Source organism: Alligator sinensis, unplaced genomic scaffold (assembly GCF_000455745.1).
Source record: "Alligator sinensis unplaced genomic scaffold, ASM45574v1 scaffold1500_1, whole genome shotgun sequence".
NCBI classification, from domain to species: domain Eukaryota; kingdom Metazoa; phylum Chordata; order Crocodylia; family Alligatoridae; genus Alligator; species Alligator sinensis.
This window is the reverse complement of record NW_005843224.1, coordinates 78,871-92,058: the sequence shown is the minus strand read 5'-3', so window position 1 is coordinate 92,058 and position 13,188 is coordinate 78,871. Positions and strand designations below refer to the sequence as shown.

At 60.4% G+C, this 13,188-nt stretch overlaps 2 protein-coding genes across 2 annotated transcripts in view; one reads left to right on the top strand and one right to left on the bottom strand.

The window, feature by feature from the left end:
- Positions 1-10,048, top strand: part of LOC102379400 (dnaJ homolog subfamily C member 3-like) — a 10,348-nt gene extending 300 nt beyond the window's left edge. Inside the window, exons 2-10 of the mRNA XM_014526963.2 lie at positions 1,038-1,112; positions 1,265-1,408; positions 2,123-2,304; positions 2,584-2,703; positions 3,045-3,150; positions 5,079-5,199; positions 6,723-6,855; positions 7,593-7,741; positions 8,603-10,048. Coding sequence (XP_014382449.1) covers positions 1,038-1,112; positions 1,265-1,408; positions 2,123-2,304; positions 2,584-2,703; positions 3,045-3,150; positions 5,079-5,199; positions 6,723-6,855; positions 7,593-7,741; positions 8,603-8,745 — 1,173 coding nt within the window. The 3' untranslated portion in view covers positions 8,746-10,048. The remainder of the gene's footprint in view (positions 1-1,037; positions 1,113-1,264; positions 1,409-2,122; positions 2,305-2,583; positions 2,704-3,044; positions 3,151-5,078; positions 5,200-6,722; positions 6,856-7,592; positions 7,742-8,602) is intronic.
- On the bottom strand, positions 9,936-13,109 carry CLDN15 (claudin 15). The gene is made up of 4 exons (XM_006038027.3): positions 12,285-13,109; positions 11,268-11,349; positions 11,058-11,171; positions 9,936-10,972 (listed from the first exon to the last, which is right to left on the bottom strand). Exons 1-4 carry the CDS (start codon positions 12,421-12,423, stop codon positions 10,876-10,878), a joined length of 432 nt encoding a protein of 143 aa, XP_006038089.1. The 5' UTR covers positions 12,424-13,109; the 3' UTR covers positions 9,936-10,875.
- Between the last annotated feature and the right edge of the window lie 79 nt (positions 13,110-13,188).

Sequence of the window (13,188 nt, the reverse complement as noted above, 5' to 3'; positions counted from 1 at the left end):
CCCCCCGGTAGAACCCAGGTGTCCACCCCCACCACCACCAAACTGAACCCAGGTGCCCTACTGCGTGGAGGGCCGGGGGGGAGGATTGTGGGGGGGCTTCCATGTCTTGGAGAAACCCCAGGCAGAAATGGTGTCCTTTGCTGCAGACCAAAGCAAGGCGCCCCCGTCTGCACCAGTCTCACCGTAGGGTAAAATCCCTTCCAGGCCCCAGCGCAGCATCAGGCTGACCCCGAGTGGAAGAGCAAGACCCTCCAGCCAGGTTCCTCAGGGGTCAAGTCCCAGCAGGGGCACTGGCCCAGCCTGGGCACCATCCACATTAACGCTACCCTGGGGCAGTAAAGAAAACCCCAGACCCGTGTAGCAATGAGGGGGACATTCCTTCCTGGGGCAACCCCAGGGACCTGGGAGACCCCACATCCCTCCACTCTGCTTTATCTTGGACTTGCAGGTGTCTTTGCTGCTGCCAGTGCTAGTACCAATCCCTCCTGCTAGGACTGGGTCTCAGGAGCCTGGTACCACTCCCTCCTAGCCCCCCACACTGGGATTGGGCCCCAGAGGCCCAGTACTGCCCCCGCCCAGCCCTTTATGCTAGGATGAGGTGCTTGGTGTGAGGCTTGGGGCTCCCTGTGGGTCCGGAGACTGGGCAGCAGGGCAGTGGTGGAGGGCACCTAGCCAGGGTGGGCAGGGACAGGGTTGGATGTGGACCTGAGCTCCCACACCCCAAGCCAGTGTCCTTCAGAGCCTGGTCCATCTCCTTCCTCCCCACCAGCCCATTATCCCCTTTGAGGACCTAGGGCAGGTGAGCTGCCTGGTGCCCCATCTCCCTCCTGCCTGGCACTGAGCAGCTACCCATGGGGCCCTTGAGCCACAGTGGGGAGCTCCAAGCTGTTACTCTTCTCTGCCGCCAACTCCTGACACAGCCTGGGTAGCCCCCCCCGGTCCCTGCCACAGCAAATGGGAGGGGCCCATAAGGAGGTGGGGAGCCCAGGGGTGGCCTGATGCTGCCACCCCCAAAGCATGCCCCCTCTGCCCTCCAGGCTCGGCTGCAGCGCGGCAATATCCTTCTGAAGCAGGGCCACACGCAGGAGGCCCGGCAGGACTTCGAGGCCGTGGTGAGCACCACAGGGGTCGAGCTGCCCTTTTGGGTCCCCTGGGACTTGGCCCCTGTCCCCAGCACTGCTTCTTTCCCCCCACCCCAACCAAGGGAGTTGTGGGGGCAGTGAGAGGCAGAGGGGGATAGCCCTTGCTTTACCTCCCCTGGCAGCTGCGGAACGACCCTGGGCATAAGGAAGCTGAGAGCCAGCTGGCCCGAGCCACCGAGCTTGAGGTGTCCATGCAGGAAGCCCAAGCAGCCTATCGGAGAAAGGACTACGCTGGAGCCATCGGCATCCTGGGACATGCCATCGAGGTAGTCACCAGACTGGGGAGTGGAGCGCTGCCTGGCTCTACCGGCCCCACTTCTTCGTGGCCTTTGCCTCTTGGTTGGAGGCTATCTCCCACCAGTCCCCTGCCAGGTGGTGGCATGAGACTAAATAGGGAGCCCAGCCCACAGGGATCAAGCTTCAGCCCCCACAAGGCACCGCAGCTGTACTCCCTCCCTGACAACAACCTGGCAGCTCCTCCTCCTCCTCTCTCTTTCCCACCCCCAAAAAAATTTAACTCCTGGAATCATTGCTGCTCTCAGCCAGATGCAGAACCATGGCTGCTGCCCTGGTGGATGGGGGCCAGGAGAAGGGAATAGGTCTGTCATGACCCAGATGCTGCCTGGGGCAGGAATGTCTGTAAAGTACATGGGCGCAGGAGCCGGTGTGGGCTGAGATGGGCAGATGGAATGGAGCAGGGAGGCTGGGGAGTGCCAGGATCCTGTTCCAAAGGTGGCAGAGCAGGGGCCAGATGTCTACTACCCCCTGCCCCAAGCTGCTTCCAGCGCTGCTGCAGCAGCCAGGGGATTGTCTAGTCTGGCTGCTCTTCTCCAGCCAGGCCTTGGGGTCATTCCCCAAGGGCAGTAGTGGCTCCCAGGAGGCCCATGAGCAGCACGCCCCCGTCCTGCCCACCCCAGGTGTGTCTCGTTCTCTGGGGTAGGAGGGGCAGTCATCCTTATGCCAGGTGTCCTCCACCACAGATCTCACCGTGGGACCCTGAGGCGAAGGAGCTGCGGGCTGAGTGCCACCTGCACCTGGGAGACCCCACCAAGGCCATCCTGGACCTGAAGCCCACCACCAAGCTACGCAGTGACAACCGGGCTGCCTTCCTCAAGCTGAGTCGCCTCTACTACCGCCTGGGCGAGCACGAGGAGGCCTTGGCGTGAGTCGGGAGCTGCAAGGGGGGGAAAGCCGGTGTGGGAGTCTGGCAAGTCAACCTAGAACAGTGCTGGGAGCACAAGAGGACCCCTTCCCTGCCCCTCTGTATCCCTCAGTCCAGTTCCATGGGGGGCCCAAGGGAATGCCTCTCAGCCAGGAGAACCCCGCTGCCCTTGTGTGCATGACCAGTGTTGGCTTCCTGGGGGCCGTTCTGGCTCCGAAATGGCTGTGGCACCCTGCTGTGCCATTACAGTGATGTGGGACCTGTCCCTCCCTCCCCCAGCCAGGTGCGGGAGTGCCTGAAGCTGGACCAGGATGACAAGGCCTGCTTCTCCCACTACAAGCAAGTGAAGAAGCTGTCCAAGCAGCTAGAGTCTGCGGAGGAGCATGTCACGGCACAGCGGTGGGTGTCACCCCTGGCACCTTTTTCTGGAGTGGCAGGGGCAGGGGGGAGCAGCGTCTCTTTGACACTTGAGCATCCTTCCACTTTTGGTGTTGCTTTCCCAGGGTGCAGCCCTTGCCTCCCATTGGTACGCAAGGACCCTTCACATGCTCCAGCCTTGGCATTTCCATCTCCAGCAGCTCTGGACTTTCTTGTGCAATTCCCCAGCATCCTGGGCTGGTTGACACCTGGCTTGTTTTGGGCATTGATCAACCCCCCCAGTCCTGCCACTGCCAGCGCCTCCTCCCCACCCCATTTCAAAGCTCCTCTATCAACATGCGTCTCTGCTTCCCTGCCGACAGGTATGAAGACGCCATAGAGAAGTACAAGGCAGCTATGAAAACTGAGCCCAGCGTGGAGGTCTACACCACCAAAGCCAAGGTCCGGATCTGTCACTGTCTCTCCAAGGTGAGCCAGGCTGCTCCCTCCTCTCCTACTGTCTTCCCTCGGCCCTGACACCTTCTTGTCTGGGCCAAAGGGGACAGTGGAACATAGGGACTGGCTGCCTGAGGAAGCCACAAGCTCTCCCCCTGGTATGGGGTGGCTCAGGGACTGCATTTCCCACATCTGTGTGGGAGCCCAGAGGTATTTTCCTGCCCCCAGTGCGGGGTCTGCACACGCAGCACCATGACTGCAACCCCATGCAGGACCTAGATGTTCTTACAACACAGGGCCACTAGGTGGCATAGCCGCTCGTTTGCATGGAGCAGGCAGCTGGTACACGTGAACACACACATATGCACACATGCACCCACTGTATGTAGTGTATGCACTGACACACCCTGCATTCCATGTAGGCATCTTCCCCAGGGGTTTTTGGCCGGGGTTTTTTCCCCCTGGCACCGGCCATGTGTTGGGAGGGAGCATGCTGCTGCATGTCCGAGGCCAGAGGAGGTTGCTCCTCTCTCGCTCCTGTCCAGCCCTGGTAGGATCGGGAGCTTTCCCCAGCTCACTGTAAGCTCTTTCTAGCTTCTGCAGTGTCCAGGATGTCTGAGTGTGCATAGAAAACTCGAGGGCATCTCTCCAGCCCGGTTGGGGCCAGAAGGATTGTACCCCTGGGTCAGACCAGTGAGGCCTGTGAGGTCCCTGACCTCTTCTGCTTCCATCTGTTGTGTGTCCCTGCTGGGCATCTTCCTCTCTCAAGATACACAGCTCCCAAGGCTCTTGCCCTCCATCCCTCTCAGTACCCCACAGCCTGTGAGAGGCAGAAACTCAGAGCAAAGGCTGGGCTGGGGTAAGGAGAAGAGAATCCCCACTGACCCTGATCTCTGTGATGCTCCAGTTACAGCTGTTCTGGTCCGAAGGTGCCTACTCTTAGTCTGGCTCTTGACACCAGGGCAGAAGCAATGGCTGAGCCTAGGAAAGAATTACAGACCAGCTTGGTGGGGGAGAGGGAGGGGGAGTCGCATCTCATCCAACCCCCTTCTCGGGGCAGGACCAGCCCCAGCCAAACCCTCCCAGGCACATCCTTGTCTGACCTGGTCCTGGCACACCCCCCAGCCTCGTTCACAGCTCTGAAGCCCAATGGATATAGAGCAGGGGGCTCTGGGCCAGGAGAAGCTGGGGCCAAGTGCTGGCCGTGCCCTGCTGCTGCTCAGGGCGGGTCCACGCCCTCGAGAGACCTGAGGCAGAGGCTGTGCCCTCCTCTGCAGAGGAAGGCAAAAGCTCTCGCAGACCAAACCAGTCTGCCCCCAATGCAGCATCAGTCTGACCCTGAGCAGAGGGGCAAGACTGTAGCCAGGACTCTCCAGGGTTGAGTCCCAACAGGAGTATCAGCACAGCCCATATTCTGTCCCCAGATGGGCTGCAGCCAGCGCCCAGTGACTCTGGGGAAAGCAAAATAAAACCCCTGTAGCAACAAAAGGGAGGGAAATGGCTTCCTACATATTGACCCACTGAGCGCAGTACAAAGTCCCTCCCTGCCAGCGCAGCCATCATCATGCAGGTGGTGTATGGCCAGGCAGTGTCTACACGGGGGCATCGGGAAGGCAAGAGAAATTCCCTGCCAGGACGCATCCTCTACCTCTGTTACCAGGGCTGTCTCAGACCCACTAGGTTTTTTTTCTTGTTGGTAGGAGAGGATAAACACCCTACAACTTTGCAGCAGATGGAACGGGGGGAGGGGGGGAACCCTCCAGGTGCTTGGGAACTAGGGGTTTCACCAAGAGGCAAAGAGGGGGCTGTTCTCTAAGCACTGACAGGGCCCAGAGGTTTATTCCGCCCCCAACAGCCAGTGGGATCTACTCGGGGACAAGCCAACAGGCCCCAGGTATGTGCATAGCTGCCCTCCCCCACCTCTGACTCAGCCCTGCCACTCTCCTCTTCCCTCCCCCCAGAGCAAGAGACCCCGGGAAGCCATCGACATGTGCACAGAAGCTCATCAGCGGGACCCCCGCAATGTCTTCGTGCTGCGTGATCGGGCTGAGGCCTACATCCTAAATGAGGAGTTTGAGAAAGGTAGGGCGCAGGCATGGGCAGGGAAAGCCTGGCTGGAGAGCTGTGGGACCACAGGGTCTTCCCCCAGACTCCCTCCCTCTCCCTGGGAGCCTTCGGGGTGCCCTGCCAAGGCAGCCTGGGGCCTGGCAACTGTCTAAGCACAGTGCTTGGGAGAGGACACCTTTGCAAAGCATCAGAGTGCTGGAATTGGGACTCCCCTGGATTTGTCTAGGAGGAGAAGGGAGATGTGGGACTGAGAGTCAGGACACCTGGGTTCTAGCTCTGGTTTTGCCACTGCCAAGGATGACAGTGTCCAGCGTGGCCCTGACACTGTCCCTCCAGGCTCAGGCCTTGGCCTGGCCCCAGTGACAGGCTCCAAGGAGCTCTTCCTATAAGGAGAGCCAGGATAGGGGGACCCCTACCATTGCCTCCCTTCATGCATCATGGGGAAAAAAAGGCCGGCTGAGAGACTTGGCCTGGAAATGGGGGTGAAGCAACACGGCCGGGTATCGGGAGACAGCTTGCGGCTTGAGAGCAGCCTTCAAGTCCCGACAGGGCTGCCGAAAAGAGGAGGGAAGCTCCTTTTGTCTCTTACTGTGGAGAGGAGGACACAGACCCATGGATTGAACTTGCAGCCAGTTGCAGGGAGGAAATTCCTCACTGGCAGAGCAGGGAGGCGGTGGGAGACGCCAGGGGCATTGTGAGCTCTCCATCACTGGAGGGGTTCGAGAAAAGGTTGCACAGCCACTGGTCGGGGATGATCCAGGCGTAGTGATAGTAGGTATAGGCTATAGGAATTTCCCAGGCTTCTGGGCTTTGCTGGTTGCAGCCCCCCTACTTCTGCTATGTGTCACGGTGTCTTTTAAGTCTCCCTCAGAGGCAATGAGTGTTGGCTGTAGCCCAGGCTGGGGATAGCAACTGGGCTGGACCAACACTCAAGCTGGAGGGTCCTGGCTAGACTGTTTCTCCTCCACTCAGGGTCAGACCGATGTCCGATTTGAGGTTCGGAAGGGATTTTCTCCTTGAGCAGATGGGTATGGACTGGGAGGGGAGGTTTTGCATTCCTCTGTATCAGGTCTCTACTTGGGTTCTCTTGAGCATAGATTCATAGATACTAGGGTGACAAGGTTCTCTGAATAGATGTGATATCTTATATTAGGCCAACTGAGTAGTTGGGGGAAAAAAAAATATTTTAATTAGGTGACCCTAATTAGATGTTAGGGTCACCTTTTACAGAAGCAGGATGTTGGTGGCTGGAGTCCCCTGCTCTCTCTGGGGCAGGTTCAGATTTGATGCCTGGTGCTGTGTCTGGGGTGACAGTTGCTTTGCTCAGAGGTTGGATAATGGGTTTGTCCGGTATGCTCTGGACAGGGCTGATCCTGCCTCAAGCAAGGGGTTGGACTCAAAGTGACCTTTGGAGCGCCCTTCCAGCCCCACTGCTCTAGAAGTCTATGGTTTGCTCCTCTGAAGAGGTTGCATTGGCTGGGAAAGTGGTTGACAGTCACGCTGCATGCATGCCTAACGCATGTTTTGCATGTTTGTAGCTGTGGATGACTACCAGGAGGCCAAGGAGTTTGACGTGGAGAATGAGGAGCTGAAGGAGGGGCTGGAGAGAGCCCAGAAGCTGCTAAAACAGTCCAAGAAGCGTGACTACTACAAGATCCTGGGTATCCGGAGGTGGGTATGCAGGCGCTGCCCCACGTCATACACTGCCGCATTCCTCCCTCTTCACCCCCCACCCCCCCCTCTTTGCTGGGCACAACGGTCCAGGTTGCTGGCAGAAGGGACGCCACCGCCTCCTGGCTCTGCGGAGGTGACTCAGCTCCTGTCATGCTCCACTGGGGCCCCACTGAGCTCTGCACAGCCTTTCCCCCAGTGCCCCCAGCTGCAGAATCTCAGTGCTGAGGCCTTTCAGCTCTCCGCAGCGCCTGGCAGATTGTGCAGAGTTAGCACTTCCGCCTTTCCACGGGGTCAGAGCAGTGCAGGGTTCTCCTCAGCCTGCCATGCCCCAGAACTGGCTGCATTGGGCATGGGCTGCTTCTGCTACGGGGGGCACGGCATTTGTCTGGGGTCTCTGCAGGGACAGCCCTCAGCCCTGGCTTCGCCTGGCAGCCATACACGAGGAAAGCTGAGCATCAGGAACAAATCAGACCAGGACAGGTTCAGGCTGCTGTGATGAGGCCTGCCTCTGCCCTGAGATGGAGCTTGAGGGCCCAGTCCACCCAACTATGCTATGCCTATGAAAGGGGTCATGGGAAGTTGCTGGCTGAGCTGGCTTATTGGTGGCCACAGCTCTGCTCCAGGCCTGGGCAGGCAAGTGCCTGGTCCTCGATAGGTTCCTCATTAAGCTAATGGGGGGCTGGGCTGGCCTCTGGGCATCCTATCACCCCTGCATCTTCTCGGGGGCCCCATAGAAACGCCAACAAGCAGGAGATCATCAAGGCCTACCGCAAGCTGGCACAGCAGTGGCACCCGGACAACTTCCAGTCGGACGAGGAGAAGAAGGAGGCAGAGAAGAAGTTCATCGACATTGCAGCCGCCAAGGAGGTGCTGACAGACCCAGGTACAGTGATACCGGGTGGGGGGCGGGCGGTGTCATGCACCCATAGCACCCAGTGACATTCACTGAGCCTAGACAGCAGCATGTGAGCAGGGCCCAGAGACGGGAAGAGACTTACCCAGAACCTAGGCATCCTCACCACTGGCACAGCCCCCAGTCCCTTCCTATTACCTGTCCTAGAGGTGGGGAATTCTTGATGCTGTGGCATGCCAGGCTGGGCCACAGTCCTTAGGAGCATAGACCAACCAGGACAAGACCCACATGGGCTCCTGGCCTTGTAGCACAGCCCTGCACCCATATTCCCTCTGGATGACACAGCCCACGCCTTCAGATGTTCTTCTTCCTCCATAGATACGGGTGTAGGCTGTGTCCCAAGCTGGGGCTTCCCTGTGAGCAGAGGCTAACAAGGCCAGGCCCATTCCCTGTGGAAAAGCACACTTGCGGGGGGAAGAGTAAGGCAGCAGGGACTGATCGTGGCCTGTCTTGCCGCACGAGACCCAGGGGTCACTGCAGGAAAGCAGCCCCAGGCCCTTCTTTTCCACCCCCCAGGGAATTCAAGGCTGGGGCTTCACCCCCGTGCACCGAATCCAAGAGCTTGGCCCAGGGCTGGGACATGTGCTTGGAGGAAAGGGGTAATGGGAGGTACCAAGCAGGGGGTGAGGGACACGAGAAGCGCCTTATTCTTCAGCTGCGCCAGGGGCGCATCACAGGGTGGGGAGGGAGTATTTGGGAGCCACGTGGCTGGCTGCAGCATGTGAGGGCCCTTCAGAAAGCATTTATAGGCAGGTCAGACGGGTGCTGGGCTGGCTGGGGCCTGGCTCGACTCTCAGTGCATCCCCCCCTCACCTCCCCTTCTCCTCACAGAGATGCGGCAGAAGTTCGACTCCGGCGAGGACCCCCTGGACCCCGAGAACCAACAGGGAGGTGGGGGCCATGCACACCAGTGGCCTTTTGAATTTAATCCCTTTGGCTCTGGCAACTTCCACTTCAAATTTCATTTCAACTAACTCCAGGGCCCATGGGCCCTGCCCCACCCCACGCCACGGTGACATGGGGGAGAGAGAGAGCGGGACAGGAGGCAACCACACGCTCCCTGTCTCCATCCACGTGTCAGATGTTCTTTGCCATATTCCTGCCTGTCATGGGGCACCAGCTGTTGCGCTTGGCTGGGACACAGAAAGAGTCGGAGGCTTCACTGCACCAAGGAGGTTTGGGTGGAGGCCGACAGCCTCTCCCAGTACCCTAGGATCTCAAACTTAGAGGAGAGAGGTCCCACCGGTTGATGTTGGAGAAGTGCCAGGGGGCGACTGGCCGCTATTGAACGTCTGGAGGGGGCCATGGCAACATCCAGCAGTGGAAGGGGTCGCTGCCTGCCATGGGGGCTCCTGTTTCCTAATCAGCCCCCAAATACTGTCCCGGGCCCTGCTGTCTTCCCCTGACATCTCCTGCTGCCACTGCCCTGCTGCACGTGTGGAGAACGGGGTGCTGGTTGCCCCACCTACCCCCAACCCCTTCCAGTCTCCAAGCTGGGCAGCGGGGGATGACTGGAAAAGGCACCTTGGCTCCTCACCAGCCTCCAAGGAGACCCTGGTGGCATTCCCCCATCCGTCACCCCAGGAGTGGGGGGCTGAGGACCTGTGTGGAGCTCTCCCCACCTCAGGCTGTGCTTTCTCCCCCTGCTCTTCGATACTGCCCCAGGGGGTAGCTCAACTCAGCTTCCCCCCTGGTTCTTTTGTAGATACACTTTGGACTCTGGGTTCTCGGCTCTGCTGGTTTGTGGGGTGGTAGAAGCGTCCCTAGGGCTGCCCGCAGGGGCTTTAACTCTGCCCCCTGGCCTGGGAGTTTTTCCTCTGTCCTCTGTGGCCTAGCCCACGTCCTCCCCCGGAGTCCAGATAGTGCTGGGGGCAGACCACTGGCCATGGGGCACTGCCTGTCTCCTTCCCCACTGTGCCAAGCCGCAAGCTCTGTACCACCAAGTGCCTTTCTCCAAGAGGTCGTCCGGGCCTTGGAGTACACAAGCACGAAGAAGGCCAGTTACCCTCCCAGAGCCAGGATGCCACGTGGACCCTAGACCAGAGCCAAAGGGCTGCCCCAGGAGTCAAACGTGGTAGGAAGGAGTTGTGGGGAGGGTCTTTGTGAGGTGATGCTAGCTGCTTCCTCCCCCACACACATGCACATAGAGCTTGGTCCCCACATCTCCACTAAAATAAAACTTTTATTTTGTACAAAACTCCAGGCCAGTGGCACCTGGCACAAGCCCCCCCTTCCAGGGTCAGGTTCGTGTCACCTGCTGGAGGGAGGGGAGATGCAGAGACCACCCGCCTACACACTCTGCTCCACAGAGCACCCCTGGGGCAGGGGGCAGGCTGCGGGGCATGAGAACACACAGGCATTGGCACACAGCCCCAAAGCCACATACAGGCACTCACAGGTATGTGCACATGTAGCCATATGCAGGTGCCCATGTGCTTGCACATGCATGCACTAGCAATGTGGGTACTTGCGTGCTCACCCATTCACTTGTGTGTACACAACCATGCATGCACTCCTGCACAGGCATGTGTGCACGCACATGCACTCGGGTATACCCACAGGCATACACCCATACATGCAGGCCCTTGCATGTGCACACAAGCATGCACTTGTACGCATTCACACCAGCACACACACGTGTGCCTGTGTACATACTGGTGCACAGCAAGCATGCAGTCACATGCCCTCGCACGTGTGCACGCAAGCATGTACTTGCATGCATTCACACCAGCACACATACACGTCTACACATGCATACAAGCATGCAGTCACATGCCCTTGCACACGTGCACACAAGCATGCATTCAGATGCATTCACACTAGCACATACGCTTGCATATACTCACATGTACATGCAAGCATGCAGTCACATGCCCTCACGTGTGTGCACAAGCATGCACATGCATTCATGCTGGCACATATATATACACATGTCCATGCACACACACACGCGCACTCATACATCCAGGCACACGTCCTCACAGGTGTGTGCCAGCTCCCCCAGGCATGATGCCCCTTCCCACCCACCCCTCCAGCTTCTGCAAGGATCAGGGCCATGGCAGGGGCAGCCCGTGGGCGCAGACGGGCCCCCACATGCCTCCCCATCAGACGTAGGCGTTCTTGCCGTATCGCCCCATGCTGCTGGCAGCAGAAGCACCTGTTGCAGGTGCAGGGGCACCATGATGGTAGCTGTAGCTGTAGCTGCAGGGCAAGGAGGATCAGTGGTCAGTGCCAAGTGTGACTCCCCACCCAAACCTCTTCCCCCCCAGCCTCACCCCTGCTTTACCTCTTGTCCTGGGGGCCATGGGCAGCCCGGCAGGAGCCCAGCAGGCAGCCACCCCCTACCATTGCCAGCAGGGCCCCACTCCAGCCCAGGTACAGCGCTGGCCCGATTTCATACCTACAGGGGCAGGACACGCATGAGACCATTGGGTGAGGGGTAGCCCTTGACCCCCCCCCACCCCGTGACCTCCACCCCACTGCCATGGGGACTCACTTTGTGCCGGGGTAGAGCGGGTCGAAGAAGTCCCGTGTGATGTTGAAAGCATACCATGACAGTGCCACCATGCCGCACAGCCCTGCAGGGGGCCAGGAAAAGGTTGTCATGCAGTGTGGGTGTGGGGTGGGCTGCCCCCAGACCCTTCCACCACTGTGGGGTGTCCCCCATGGCCATAAATCCTGTGGGGTCTGCCTCCACCATGTGGGATATCCCCTGTGACCTGTAGGAGGTCTCCCCTACATGGGTTGGTGTCCCCCATGGCCCTGATTCTCCCTATGGGGTCTTCCCCGCCCTCTCATGGGATGTCCCCCATGGTATGGGAGGTCTTCCTGCAGCCCCAACCCACCATGTGCAGGGTGTCCCCGGGGCCGTGATGCCCCTCCATGGGGTCTTCCCCTCCTTATAGGATGCCCCCTAAGGCACTATTCCCCTGCATGGGAGGTCTCCCCAGGGAATGCCCCGTGTCTGCATCTCCCCTCCACATGTAGGGTGTCCCCCATGGCCTGTTCCCTGTGACTGATTTGGCCCTGTCCCTTGGGAGCATGTACCCTCCTGCATGTGGGGTGCCCCCATGGCTGTGATTCCCCCTATGGGTCATCATGGGATGTCCCCCATAGAACGCCCCTGGGATCCTCACCCCCTTGCACATGAAGTGTACCCGTGGGCTGTCTCCCATGTGGGGAGGCCCCTGTGGCTGTGATTCCTCCCATGGGTCATTGTGGGATGTCCCCCGTGGCCCTGTCCCTCGTGACTGTGTACCCTCCGGCATGTGGGGTGTCCCCTGCGGCCATGATCCCCGCCATGGGTCATCATAGGATGTCCCCTGTGGAATGCCCCCTGGGACTGTGACCCCCATGCACATGGAGCGTACCCTGTGGTCTCTTCCCCTATATGGGGTGTCCTCCGTGGCCGTGATTCCCCCCGTAGGTCATGCCCCATGACTGTGACCTTCCCCCTGGCATGAGGGGTCTCCCTGCCCCCCCCCGACCGTGTGCCCCCTGTGCCCATGCTCACCAGCCAGCAGCAGCAGGGCCCCGGCAGCCACTGCCATCCGGGCCTTGAAGCCAGGGCTGCCCTCAGCCACACGTGTGCAGGGCAGTCCCACGGCGCCGGCTGCCAGCCCCAAGAAGCCCAGCACCAGCGCCGCGATCATCAGGGCCCGGCATGCCTGCAGGTATCCTGTGTGGGGAGGGGGTAAATAGGTCACGCATGGGGGCAATGTCCCACTGCAGAGCTCCCTACCCCCCGCCCCAAGCCCATGTGGGACACAGGGCAGGAGGGGACCCCAACCCCCAACCCAGGACAAAGAGGGGGGGCAGGATACCTGGGTCCTCCGGGCCCCATGCCAGGACACCTAGGTCCCTTCCCAGCTCCAGGCACCGCCCCCCACGCGCCACCGGTCCCGTTCCCACGGGGAGGGGGAGGGGGAGCAGGGTCGGAAGAAGGATCCCCCCCCACAGCTGGATGGGGTGTGGGTGTGGGTGTGGGGGGATCCCTGGCTCCATGTGCCCCATGCTGGTGGGGGGAGAGAGGGGGTCCTAGCCCCACGAGTGTCCCTTGGACCTGAACAGGGACGCATGGGGAGAAAGGGGTGCCACACACCCTGGGGGGATCCCTGGCCCCACCCGTGCCGGGACCCCACGCGTGTCCTGTCACGGGGGGCAGAGGGAAGAGGGGGGTTTCCCAGCCCCACGCGCCCACTGGGGGCTTTCCCCCAGAGCCCCACGAGTGTCCGGCGGGCCGGGTTGGGGGCGAGGAGGGGCGTTTCCCGGTCTCGCGCCCCGTGGGGACGGGCTCCCTGGTCCTACGAGCGGCAGCCCCCCATTGCCAGCCCCACGCGTGTCCCGTGATCAGGGCCAGGGGGACCTGCGGGTCCCACGCGCCCTGCAGCGGAGGTGAGCGGCCCCGCGCGTGCGCA